Here is a 13,111-nt window from a genome sequence, read left to right as displayed (position 1 = left end):
GCTATGGGGGAGATAGGTGCTGACCAGCTGGCACATGCAGACAAAGACAGCATGCTGAGAGCTGTTGGAGAAGCCAGCCCCTCCTTCCATGAAGTGCATTCATATTTTTCTCCCTGCTTTGCAGCATCAGAGCAGAGCCAAAGCCACAGTAGCACCCCTTCTGATGGCTCCTTCTCCTGCCCAGTTGTTCAGACCAGCAGTGGTGAAGAGAGATTCCTCTGAGTACTCCTTTCTCCCCAAAGAGGATGATGAGTTCCTGCAGTGAAGATACCCCATGGCACTGCTTACGCCTGCTCACGTGCAGTTACAGCTTGGCTTCTGCTTGGCTGCTAAGGCTTACTCACTGAGCCGGAAGCGGTCAGGCAAGACACTGAGCCTGTCCGTGGTCAGACAGTCACTTCCCATTGTTTGTTCCTCCTTGTTTTATGGTTTTGTTAGTCACTAAGTCAGTCTGCAGGAAGCTTGCTACTCTGGGGCTCCTTGTCCCCTTGCTATTCAGCTATCCCCTGCGACACCCTGTATTTCCCATTCTCATCAGCACACATCACCAACATGCCTCAAATTATGGTTTCTTAGAATAGGCTAGTGCAGCCCACAAACCACAGATTACTGTCAGCAAGTGCAGTAAAGCTGCAGACAGTGTGGTGAGGAAGTCAGGCAGATAGACAAAAGTACAAAGCAATGTCAAACTACCCTCATCCTGCAGGAGCAGCTTCACCAGGGTGTTTTAATAAGCATAAAACAGGGCTTGTGAATTCACTGTAAAGCCCAGGATGCTATCCTCCAGAGCAGCATTATATTTATACAAGACAATGATGACTCGCCTGCTTCCATGGTGGTCTCACCGTCCAACTCCCCAGCTTGCAGATGGGTTTGTAGCAAGTGCCAAGCCACCAGCAATGCCCTGGCTGGGTCCCGCATGAGAGCTCACTGCAGCTGGACCCCCAAGCACTCTTCTCTCAGACAGCTGTTGCTTGGATGCACTCCTTCCTGTGTCCTGTCCACACCTACGGTGCCATTCAGCAAGCCAGCACAGTCAGTACATTTTGGACTCATTAAATGGGGAATATAGCCTGGAGCTTTCCAGAGAGCTTCTGCCCAGTGCTAGCACAAATGTGAGCCCCAGTTTTTTCAGTGCAGCAATAGAACAGCTGCTACTGCCAGAGCCGGAGCTGAATACAGTGTGACTGAGCCAAGGGGGGGCAGCCTCACTTGGCTTCCTGGATACTGTACACCACCAGGCATTTACGTTCTACTTTGTTCTGACATGCTGTTTCAAAATAAAGTTCTCCCATACAATATTACCTTACTGCCTGTGGTCTATAATGCATATGGTGTGCAGCAATCCTAGCACTGACCTGCACTTCCTGAGAAACAGCTGCGGTTGACCAAGGGCATGGTGCAGGCAGCACACTCCCCGAGGGACTGCAACAGCAGGAGAGCAGAGTGAGCTGTTTCCTCCAGGATCTCAGCTCAGTAACAGGGCCTGATTGCCACCTATTGTCTACCTGTTCCTGAGGCACGCGCTAAGGTGGCAAAGCACCCAACAGAAGAAAAGGTAATGACAGCACCTGTTTGCCTCTGACACTGGTAGTCTCATCTCAGTCTTGAATCTTAACAGTACACTACTGAGCTGCAGAGGCTTCGATGAGGGCAGCAGTACCCTTCCCAGTGTTGAGAGCAGGGGAAGGAATCACACTGATGTTATTAAGTCTGAGAAGTGCAACCTGCTTCCTCTGCGCCTCTGTGGGAGCTGTGCCTTGAACAACTGCCCGACTACACATCTCTACAGTTGCATGCAAAGCCTGGGTCCACCTTGCCACTGGTTTCTCCTGCATGGGCCTGTTCTTCTCATGCCCCAGGAGCACTCCATACTTGGCAGGAGGTTGCATTGCAGGCAGCTGCTCAGGGCAAGATGTTAAGGGAAGGTACCTCAAGGACAAGGCAGACATCCCTGACAGCATGGGGAGATGCATTTCCTGGGGTATGCAGGTAAGCAGCCAGTCCTTACCTTTTTATTAACAAGCTCAGGGGGTGTGGAACTGGGGAGTGTCCAGTAACAAATGGCAGTAAGGCACATGCAAATCGTCCCACCTGGGGCATGCAAACCAGACAACATAAAAGTGACAAAATCAGAAGATAAAATAATCCACCCCCCCCCCCCTCCTTTACTGCTCTGTTGACTCAGATGGAAATTACTTTAGCAACCTTATCAGTGGGAAAAAGTAAACAAACAGACCAGTGGTTTATTGTGACTGGAAGGAGGCTGCTAAAAGGGAAAGTTGTGAAGAGGGAAAAGGGACTATAAAGGGAAGCAAGTCAAAAAAAAAAATGGGGCTGTTGGAGGATTCCTTTTGAATAGCCCTCTACCTGATCACCACAGTACAGTGATCAGCTCCTGACAGCCAGAAGGGACTTGGGTGCTTTCCCAAATACCAACATGGGAACAAATAACCTGGCAGAACAGCTGTCTCACACCTGCACCATGCTAGGGCCCCAAATGGGAGGAGGAAGTGGTTATAAAAGGATGCATTTTTCACAATGGGAAACAGAAAAAGGCAATACAAAGAGGAAGAGGAAGAGGATGACTGGGCAATGGCAGCTCCCAAGTCATTTTCTCCTGGTAAAAACTGCCACCTGGCCTACAGAGACCAAGACTACTTCTTAATCCCAGCCAGTGGCTGCTAGACCTGCTGTACTTGGGAGCATTTTTCAGCTAATCTGGGGTCTGGGCTTTTCACAGAGAACAGGAAGGCACACAGGCTGTCCTCACACGAGGAAGTCTGATATCCAAATGACATTCCATGCTACACTGAGTCTGGCTCATAGCACCCGGACAGGGCATAAGCAAATTTGCTTGTCCAGAACCATTTCTGCAGTGCAAGAAAACACTGAGCCATCAAGAAAGCTGTGTATCCCCAGGCATCTCAGCAAAGCCTTGGCTCAGGACTGGCTGCCAGGATGCTGTTCCCCCAGGTATGCAGACTGCATTCAGCTATGGCACACAATTACAGTGACGTGCCAGGGCCACCTTCATTCTGCACCTGGTCATTTCACTGTTCAACACATGGAATTTAGTTGTAAGGAGACAGTGGAAGCAGGGCAAAGGGAAGGGAAGGACAGAAGAAACCCTAATCCAGACAAAATCCAGGAGAATCATCTCCTGCTCCTAAAGTTCATTGCAGACATGCTTTGGCTACAGGATGGGTGTGACAAACCAAAGGCTCATTCTGTATTTGCCTTGTTTCTAATGCTTTCCCAAAGCATCTACGGCACCCTGAACTGCTGCAGAATGGAGATAAAGTAGAGCACAGAGCAGCAGTTTGAGAAAGATGACAAATCTGGTCCACAAGACTGAGACAGAAAAAAAAAATGGACTGCTCTCCAGATCAGCAAGAGCCCTCCAGGCTGCATACACTGCTGACACGTGGCAGAGCCCATAAACAGAACAGGCCACATGTAGAAGTGTTCCTCCTGCCTTGTGTTGTTACCTCTTAGTTTTAAGCCAGCTGTTATGAGAGAGGACATCATTGCTGAAGCAAGAAGAACAAATATATTTTCATCCCACCCAAAAGGAGTGCTGCGCTGTGGCAAGGACAATGGTTCTGGCACAGATGCTGGAGCATTTTCCTTCTTCCCTACCAGTCTCTTTCGTGAAAGCTGGGTCAGCTGCTTTGGAGCCAATGCACCACCCTGAGACACAGTGGCAGCAGTGATGGAGATACACAAATACCCACCATAGTATGGAAAGTAGAGCCCCAGAGCTCAGCTCCCAGAAGGCTGCTCATCATCATTTAGGTCTTGGAGCCTGACACTGGAGCCACAAGCAAGGATTATGAGCATGCACAGTACTCTTCCCTTGTGAGGCTGGGCAGACAGCTCCCAGGACATGAAGCACCTGCATAGGGCCACCCAGCAGGCAGGCATGAGGAGGAGACACATGCCTGTATTGGGCTCACCTCAGCCTCTCTCAGGCTCCCAAAGCCACTTACACCTCCTCCCATCTCCTGCAGCCGGGAAGAGGACCAGCACAGGATAACAGTGAAAAATTGGTCCAGGCTACACACATGCTGTACTGTTACAGGACTGAGGAATACCCCCTGCAACTTGGGCACCAAACACCTATTCAGAGCTCGCTGCCTTGTTTCCATCTCCCCACTCCCGGGGCACGAACCTGGCCCTCCAGACTTCCCCACTGGTTTATGACTCCCTGGGTCTGAGCTGGGGCTGGAGAATTCATGCTTAGCTCTCTGCACAGAGATAACAGACTGCTAGGTTGTCAGACCACTGCTCTGCTGCTGTCTCTGTCAACAGGCTGGCAAACCTGCAGAAATCATCATTAGCCCCAGACTCAGAGACAGACAACTCCAGGATGCCTGACACAGCCCTACACGGAAGGAACAGAAATTCTCTCATAACCATTACCAACATGAAAAGGGAAACCTATTTTCCCTTGCACAAGTTTCTGTCCAAGGATAGCCACACAGCACTCACAGCCAAACCCCTCACCTCAGACCACAGTCAGATCACAGCATTTGCCATTAAAGTTAATGGAACCCAGACTGCACCTTCTGAAGGTGGGTGGTGGGAGGAAGGGAATCAGAAGGATGAGGCTGGGGAAGGAGGGACCCTGTGACCAATCAACAGTCACTGAGCTCCAGCACAGACCTGGAGCCTGGTTCTGCCCAGCCTTAAGCTTGGAAAAGACCTGCACTTGCTCAAGTCATCGCAGCATTTCACATCCAGACTAACACTGGCATCCGTGAGTTTGACACATGTGCCTTAACACGCTGGCATCAGGGCATCCTAGCCACTGCTGGACCTGGCACCCACTTTCTTTGCAGTTTCCCCTTAGCTCAGCAGCTCTGGCGCAGATAGACTGGCATGAGTGTGAGAGTGTGAGCACCACTCAGCAGGGGCACCAGGCACCACAATGATGCAGTGATGCACCAGCATTTCCCCAGTCACGTGCCTGACAGTCTAGACATGCTACATGCAAACACTTTGTTATGAGACATACAGATTTTAATATCAAAATACTTTTGTATAAAAATACTTCTGGAGACTGATTGCAAGCAGTCCTCCAGGCATTGCAGTAGACATCTCAGCCCTGTGGCCTACCCAGAGAAGCCAGAGCAGAACCAAAGCCTCTGGATTTGCAGCAGCAGGCACAGTGCGACACAGCCAACCCTCCTGCCACATCAGGAGGTGTCAGAGGAGCTGGCTTGCGCCAGAAAGGGCACCTACAGCAGCTGCAGCATTCTGGCTCCCAGGTGTGGGAAGGACCCAGGGAGATGCAGTCCCTGGGTGCTCGTGAGCAGGAGGGGCTCTGCCCAGTCCCACACAGTCCCCAAACCCAAGCCACCCACAGGACCAATGGAGGACGGTAGCCTGTGCCACTCACAAGTGGGTCCAGGCCCCACAGTCTCCCCCAGACAGGTACAGAGCAGTGGCATGTTATATCTCTCCTAAGTCCTCATAGACAGGTGACAAGCTGCACTCATCCACAGACTGCTCCTTCTTCTGCCCTTGCTGGGGCTTCACCACCTGGCTGTACAGCACCTCCACTTTGTTATTGTTGTTGCTGCTGCTGTTGAGGCTGGGTTTGATGACTGCCTTCTCAGAAGCAGGGTTCCCTCGCCGCTTGCCAGGGTCCCCACTTCTTTCGACACCTTTGGGGATAAATGCTGCTGGGGGCTTGGGGGCAGGCACTGGCTTAGGTCCCTTGGCCTTGGCCTGGAAGGCAGGAACTGAGTAGTCATCAGTGCTGGGGTTATAGGGATACTCGTAGCCGCCCTTGCCATCGTGACCCTGGGTACGCCAGGCCTCGCCCGTGGGCCGCGCTTCATCATAGATGCAGGCAGCAGAGGGTACTGCACGTGGAGCACGGCCCTCGGGCTCATCATAGATGTGCTCCTTCTGCCCAGGTTCCTGGCTGCGAGCCTCGGCCCGGACCTGCTCATAGGCGCCCGTGTACAGTGGTGCTGGCACCCGGAGCTTCGCCTCATCTGGGGCCCCACTTGCGGCCTTGCTGTCAACGGGGTCCGAGTACAACGGGTCCAGCCAGGGCCGGAAGCCCTTCACCGAGTCCAGGGGCTCTGAGTACAGGCTGGAGGGGTCCTCAGCCAGTAGCGCAGCTCGTGGTGCCTTGGGCAGAGGGGAGCGCGGGGGCGTGCTGGGGACGGTGGGCTTGGCCTGCAGCACTGGGGGCTCTGGCAGGGTCCGGTTCTTCAGCAGAGACACCGTGTCTCTCTCCTCCGCTGCAGCAATGGACCTGGGTGCCAGTCCTGCTTTGGGTGCTGCAGTGTCGTCCCCCTCCACGGGCAGCTCTAGGCTCAGAGAGTCGGCCAGGGCCTGGCGAATCAGGACCACACTGGGGCTGTCTGAATCCAGTGAATCACAGCTCTGCCGGTTCTCCTCCACCTGTGCTTTCTGCTCCCGGATGGAGTCTTCCACCAGGCGGAAGATCTCATTGCCTTGCTTGGTCTCAAAGGTGAAGTTCCCTGGGCCAGAGTCACAGCGCCGGCCAGCTTCAAAGGAGAACATCACCTGCAATGGAAGCCAAGTGTCACGACTTTCAGCACCTACCGTTCCAGAGCCTCACACAGGCTGTATTCTGCTGACATGCACTGGCTGTGGTGCTGGTCCTGCACACCTTGCAAGAGAGACTTCAGTGAGCACCCTGCTCCCTCAGCTCCCTGAGGGAGCAGGGTGAGCAATTGCTTAGCAGGGGAAATCACTGTTGGCATCTTGGGTCAACCAGCATCAGTCAGGGAGAAGGGAAGCAATCCAGAAACAAGATCCAAGAGAGAAGAGCACAGCTTTTCATGAGAGAAAGGCCAGAAGCAGCAGCTTGCCTACCAACAGTAAGCAAAGCATTTGCCTTACAAGCACTACTGTTAATGGCATGAAGTACTTTAAAGAAAAGTCTTGCACCAAGGCTGCGTTCCTTAGGCCTGAACAGACTCAGGCATAGGTTTCCACCAGCAGAAGTCCAGACCCTTCTTGGACCTCTGCTCCTGAATCCAGGGGAGATTTTTCTGTCTTACTGGTGTTGATATGCAGCAGCAGTCTCTTGGGTTACTACAAAAGCCTCTGGGGCCAGACTTCCTTTGTGGGTCAGTGCTGCCAAACACAAGCACAGCCAACCTGTCATCACTGGTGACCTGAGTGTGCAGTCACCTGCTCCTCACACAACTTAGTTCTCATCCTGCCCCGGCATAGATCCTGTGGATGAGCCAGCTGCCTCCCCAAGAGCAGCTTGGTGTCTACTTCTGTTTTGGTAAAGTGACGCAGAAAGTGCCACTAGCAGGCTGCAGCTGACACCATTGCTTCTATAAACAGCCCTGGGGAGACCACTTCCTCTGCCTCCAGCACAGCAGGTACATTTTATGCTCAGTGTAGCAGGAGGACAGGTGGGGGAACCCACTTCTACACGACACTGGGGAGGCCTGCACAGGTCAGCTAGGCTCATAGCAGTGTGCCCCATAAGATGAACAACTATATATATAACATATAATATAACAAACATATAATATAACAGGTGTCTTGAACAACCCCTCCCGCTCTGGCCACTGTCCTACAGGAAGGATGGACGGCATCCAGGGAGTACTTGGAGCTAGGCCTGCAGACAGCTGAGCTCCCTGGCAGGTACAGCATGAACAGACACACAGCTGGCAGCACAGGCTGGGAGTGGAGAATGGGGGTGGGCAAGAGCTGCAGTGGCCTCAATGGGAGTGTTGCAAGAACCGCACAGAGAAATGCCCTGCAGAGCCGGGTCCCTGGCAGGGATGGGAGCCCCACAATCCACGCTCCTACGCGGTGACACATGTGGGGAGCTGGGAACAGACCGAGGATCACAGATACCCCAGGGACCCCACTGTGGTCACCGTGGTCTGTAGCACCTCTGGCATTTGACAGGGCCCACAACACGGCTGCCACAAGCAGGTCTGGCACAGCAGTAAGGGACAGCCTGTGGGGGCACAGGCAGGCCCATGGCATGTATGGCTATACACCCACCTTGTCCCGGCCGTATCTCCGAAGCAGCCGGTAGGGCCAGACATAGAGGGTCTCGTTTGTCCGTGGGTCCTTCAGGACAAGGCTGTCACGCTCAGCCTTGAGCACATAGGCACCACGTAGCTCACATCGCTCTGCAGCCTCGGTCCGCTGCACTGTCACCCAGAATGCGTTCACTGCAGGAATGGAGGTGCTCAGGGGAGGCAGAGAAAGCCCATCCCCTGTTCCCCGCAAGCCCCGGCACTGCCCACCAGAGCCTCTGCAAGGGCACAGCAGCAGGACAGCACCAGGGAAGGGAGGCCCAAGGCCAGTGCAGGGCAGGTCCCACCTTCATCTCTCGAGTAGTAGATGGAGTTCACAGCCATCTCCAGGGCCGGCGCCTCCCCGTTGCCCTCTCTGCCACGCTGGGCTGCCACGCCAGCATTGCTGGGGCCATTCCCCTGACAAGGGAGAACAGATCAGTCCCAGCCCCTCCACCCACAGCAGCCCCGCTCCCCTCCCCAGACTCCTTGCAGCCATTGACCCCAGTCCCACATCCCCTGGGTCCTGCCACCCTCACCCACCTGGTCCCACACAGCTCAGCTGCACCAAGCTCAGTGCACGGGACAGGGTGCAGATGAAGCAGTCCCCCCAGACCCTCCCTCCGGCACAGTGTAAGCAACCACCAACACAGCCCCCAGGACCACATGTGCCCACTCCACCACTGCTCCTTTGCAAGCTCCAGCTTGGGCTTGTCCGTGCAGGTGCCTGGTGTGGAGGCAACAAACAGCTCCACTTCCACACACATGCACTCCAGCGTGGGCAACTTTGGTACCCAACGCATGGTGTGGGTCCAGGCACTCCGCCAGCCACACAAACTAGGGGGGAGCTGATGAGATGACCCAGTAACACAAGGGACTGCGTTCTTCTGCGCAGGCAGGCAGGAAGACAGTGCCAGTATTGGTGCTCAGACCGCAGAGGGAAGCGAGCACTTCTACTTTTAGCATATGCAGAACTGAAAGCGCAACGCACACACTCTGCCAGAGGCCAGGTCCCCACAGCAGGGTCCCCTAAGGGCCCGTGTGGGGGATGCACTCCTGGTGCCACCAGGGGAAACACATGGACCCTCCTCCAGGACAGCCCCCCACACACCAGAGGCTCACAGATGCCCTGCAAGAGCTATTCCAGCAGATTTTGTGCTTCTGCACAAGGGTCTGGTCTCAGACTGAGCCAGAAGCTGTTTCTCAGGGTCACGTGGGAGGGATGGGGTTGCAGCAGAGTGCACATCTTGCAGAAGGCAAGCTGTCACAGTTTCGGTTTAAAAATGGTCACATGAGCTCCTCAACTAGAGGTGAGGCCCAAACAAGGCCATGAGGCCCCTCTCTTTCTCCTAAAGAGAATGGGGAGTGCTGAAACACAACGTCTAAGAGCAGCAGCTCTCCTGTTCAGCTACAGCATCCAAAGAAGTAGAACTCCAGCCTGGAGTCAGGCAGCGAAGAGCCCCGGAGGGCTGCTTGACTGCGCCTTCCCTCATCTTCAAAAGAAAAAGAAATTCTTTTCTGAACTCAAATCATCTCTTCCCACCCCAGTTCCCAAGCTGTCAGACCCTGCCCACCTTCTGGGTAGCAACAAACACCACCATACAAAGTCATGCTCTCCAAGCAGATGAGCAAAAATTATAACCAAGGACCTTTAGCTTCTTGCTGAGAGAGCACACGTAGCTCCCATGTCTCTTGCTCCAGTGCCATTCTCACAGCCCTTTGCCAACCTCTTCCTAAACTGTTAACTTGCTCCTGGACCTCAAGCACACAATCAGCAACTACCAAGCAAATTAACACACAGACACAGCCCTGCTCTGAGCAAATGCTCCTTGCCTTTTTGTTGCCCCTGCCAAGCTGAAGGCCCGTGATGGATTCCCAGCTAAGCCCCGAGAGCCCTTTCCAGGACAAAGGCTGCCAACACCATCTGTGTGAACAGTGCCATGGAGTGACTCCCAGTGCCTCTTGGCTGGGCCAACTGGCAGCCGGTGGCAGCAGGGAGATGCTCGAGGCAAGTCACGCTCAGTAACACCTGGGTTCTTGTGGGAGGACCGTGGGGCTGCCAGCTGTGCAGCAGCCATCTTGCAGGGCAGCCGAGCCCCGCACACACAACCTGCAACTGGCAAGCACAACCCGGGGCTGCACAGCCCATCCGTCCTGGGAGGGAGCGTGGAGCACCCGTGGAGCCAGGCAGGCAGGCACGGCCCTTGTGGAGCAGTGCGGATGGCAGCACCTGCGGGCCACTGCTGTCCTGCACACCGCCTTGACGAGGAGGCGGCACACAGACTGACCGCCAGTGCTGGGGAAGGCCGGGGGAGCCCAGGGGCTGTGCCGTGGGCCCAGCACCGACAGCACGTCCCCAACACCAGGGAGCGACCCCTGTGCTGGGCAAGGGGCTGCCCCGGGACTCGGGCACCCCGACGTGCTCGGGGCTCCGCTTCCACAGCGGGAAAGGCAGCGGCAGCTGGGCCAAGAGGAGCCGCTGCCCAGCCGGCCCTGCCAGACGCCCGGAGGGGCCGAGCAGGGCTCCACGCGGCAGCAGCACGGGGGGGGGCGGGCGGAACCCCCGGGGCAGAGGGGCCCGGCGCCCCCCGCCCGCCGCCACGCCGGGACCCAGAGGCGCCCCCCCCGCCCCGCTCACCGGGAAGGCGATCTCGCACAGCTTCGCCACCCACTCCTCGCTCTGCTGCTTGTCGGCCGCCAGGAGGTAGCTCCTGCCGCTGGTCTCCAGGCGGAAGGCGACGGTGCCGGCGCGGGGGCCGCTCTCGGCGGGCGCGGGGGCCACGCTGGTGCAGTCGGCCAGCCGCACCACCGTCTTGTCCAGCCGCCGGGTGCCCAGCCGCCCGGGGGGCCCCGCCGGCTCCTTGCAGTCGAAGAACTCCAGGCGGGCGACGCCGTGCTGGCTGGCCGGGAACAGCGCGAACCAGCCCCGCTTCCACCTCTGCAAAGCACCAGGGTCACCGCGGGGCCGCCCCGGCCCGACCCGGCCGACCCCGGCCGCCGCCGCCGCCCGCCCCTCGCCGCCCCGCCCGGCCCCTCGCCGCCCGGTGCCGCCGCCGGCAGAACCCCCCGGGCCGACTTCCCCAGGCGCCGGCCCGGCCCGGACGGCTCAGGCAGCGCCCGGCCCCGGCCCCGCCGCCCGTCCCGGCGGGGCGCCGCACCTTGGTGCCGAACTTGTGGCTGTGCTGCACGAAGAGCGGCCCCTCCTTGGCCGGCGGCTCCATCCCGCGCCCGCCGCTCCCCGCGCTGCCGCTGCCGCTCCCGCGCCGGGCCCGAGCGGCGGCGGCCCCGGGGGGCGGGGCCTGGGGGCGGGGCCCTGAGGGGGCGGGGCCGGCAGCGCGGCTTCTCCGCGGGGGCTGCGGGCGGGCCCTCGGTCCCCCCGGGCTCCAGCCCGGCCGCTGCGGACCCCCGGTCTGGCCTCGCCAGGGGCCTCCCTGCGCGGCTGCCGCGGGGCTGGGGTGCGTGGGGCGGGCAGGGAGCGGGGCCGTCCCCTCCCCGGAGCCGGGCGGGTGGCGGTGCCCGGACGGCTGCAGCCTCTCGGGGGGGAGCCGGCCCCGCTGCGTCCCGCGGGAGAGCCCTCGGCTCCCAGACCCGCCGGGGCCGCGTCCCGCGCTCCGGGACGGTCCGGAGGAGATGGAGGCTCAGCCCTGGCCCTGTCACAGCTTCCCCAGGTGCGGGGGCCGTCCAACCCCGCAGGTTGGTCTGTGGTGGCAGCTCCTGGGCGAGGGTAAGCCCAGAGCAGACGCCGTGAGCCGCAGCCCCTGCCCCAAGCCCACAAGGTGCCTGGAGAGGTGGGCGCTGGGTGTCAGCCCCAGAACCGGCAGGATCGGGCACCTTCGTCCTTGCCCTGAGTACAGGTGTGTGAGTGCCAGAGGGCACAAACGTCTGCAGGGGGAGGGCTTTGTACACACCTGAAATGCTGATCCAACTGCTGATCCAGGGCAGAACACACCCTGTAGGGTAAATGTGGACCGGCCGGTGAATTAGAAGGTGTAGCTCATCAAGATAAAAACAAACACAGAAGAGGAAGGTGTTGCTAGGCATGCACTAGATATGGGCTGGTTCTGCCTTCCAGACATCAGGACTCACTGCGTACGAACCTGGGAAAGAAGAGGGACAGAACTGCCACGTCTGGGGCAGGACTGACCCTGTCCCCCTCCCCGAGGAGTCTCTTGCAGCTCCCCTGCAGCCTGGTGTCCCCAAGGAAACGGCTGCCAGCACAGCATGGGGCTTGGGCACCCAAGGGCTTTGGGTCCCAGGGCTGCTCCCCCAGACCTCACTGCAGGTAGCAGAGAGGAAATACCTGGGAGTGTGAGAGTGGGGAGCAACCTCAAAATGCCTTTCAGAGACAATGTGATGAATTCAGGGAACTGGAGGTTAGGTCTAATAAAATGCAATCTGAAAACCTGGCAGGGCTTTAATGAAGCCACAGGGCATGATAGAAACCACCCCAGCACTGGGGGAAAGGGAGGGCTTGTAGTTCAGACAATGACCTGGAACTTCAGAAGGAAGTGCACAAAAGTAGAAACTGGGCCAAAAGCCCGGGATAAACAGAACAGCAAAAAATCAAAAAAGCTAAAGTATGATATGAGATGTAACTAGCAAGAAACACAAAGGATCACCAAAAAAAAATCCAAAAAAAGGAGGTGTCAGCAAGAGGATGCTGAGCTGTCCGTGTGGCCCATTGTCCTGCTGAGACAGAGGGACAGCAGTATGTGCCAGGACTTAAGTGCTCGATGTCTTCCTCCTCTCAGCCCACGCTGAGGAGAGTAGACGCAATCGCACAATTAACACTGTTAACATAAGCAGCAGAGGAGCACGCTCAGGCTAGATAAGGGAAAATGTGACCAGATTAGCTAAACTGAGATAATTGAGGGTGACACTCAGAGCTGGTAGAGGATGGATGTGTTTTCAGAGAACAGGAAAAAGGAGTGACATAGTGACATGGTACCATCTTTGAAAGAAAAAAAAAAAAAAAAAAAAGGAAGTGATGAATTAGAGGCCACTTAGCTCAGCTTCAAAGTCCAAGAAAACCACGGAACCAATACACCCTGTATGCACAGCCCTGCTTAACTTCT

The 13,111-nt window shown here is 56.8% G+C and overlaps 2 protein-coding genes across 3 annotated transcripts in view; one reads left to right on the top strand and one right to left on the bottom strand.

The window, feature by feature from the left end:
• M1AP (meiosis 1 associated protein) overlaps window positions 1–368 on the top strand; it is a 29,577-nt gene extending 29,209 nt beyond the window's left edge. For both annotated transcript variants that reach the window (XM_072038005.1, XM_038178324.2), the window contains one exon: window positions 125–368. In XM_072038005.1, coding sequence (XP_071894106.1) covers window positions 125–265 — 141 coding nt within the window. In that variant the 3' untranslated portion in view covers window positions 266–368. The remainder of the gene's footprint in view (window positions 1–124) is intronic.
• A 4,635-nt stretch (window positions 369–5,003) lies between these two features.
• DOK1 (docking protein 1) lies at window positions 5,004–11,353 on the bottom strand. Its single transcript, XM_027456316.3, has 5 exons — window positions 11,195–11,353; window positions 10,675–10,974; window positions 8,345–8,456; window positions 8,020–8,192; window positions 5,004–6,549 (listed from the first exon to the last, which is right to left on the bottom strand). Exons 1-5 carry the CDS (start codon window positions 11,255–11,257, stop codon window positions 5,458–5,460), a joined length of 1,740 nt encoding a protein of 579 aa, XP_027312117.3. The 5' UTR covers window positions 11,258–11,353; the 3' UTR covers window positions 5,004–5,457.
• Window positions 11,354–13,111: the final 1,758 nt, after the last annotated feature.

Source organism: Anas platyrhynchos, chromosome 4, assembly GCF_047663525.1.
Source record: "Anas platyrhynchos isolate ZD024472 breed Pekin duck chromosome 4, IASCAAS_PekinDuck_T2T, whole genome shotgun sequence".
In the NCBI taxonomy this organism is placed as follows: Eukaryota; Metazoa; Chordata; class Aves; order Anseriformes; family Anatidae; genus Anas; species Anas platyrhynchos.
Note: the sequence above shows the minus strand (reverse complement) of the source record. Positions and strands in the feature narration are given on the sequence as shown.

Coding starts and splice junctions, on each gene's coding strand:
- DOK1 (XM_027456316.3), bottom strand. CDS start 11,257: ATGGAGCCGCCGGCCAAGGAGGGGCCGCTCTTCGTGCAGCACAGCCAC. Junction 8,457..10,674: donor TGTGCGAGATCGCCTTCCCG/GTGAGCGGGGCG, acceptor CTCCCTTGTCAG/GGGAATGGCCCCAGCAATGC. Junction 6,550..8,019: donor GGAGATACGGCCGGGACAAG/GTGGGTGTATAG, acceptor CTTCCATTGCAG/GTGATGTTCTCCTTTGAAGC.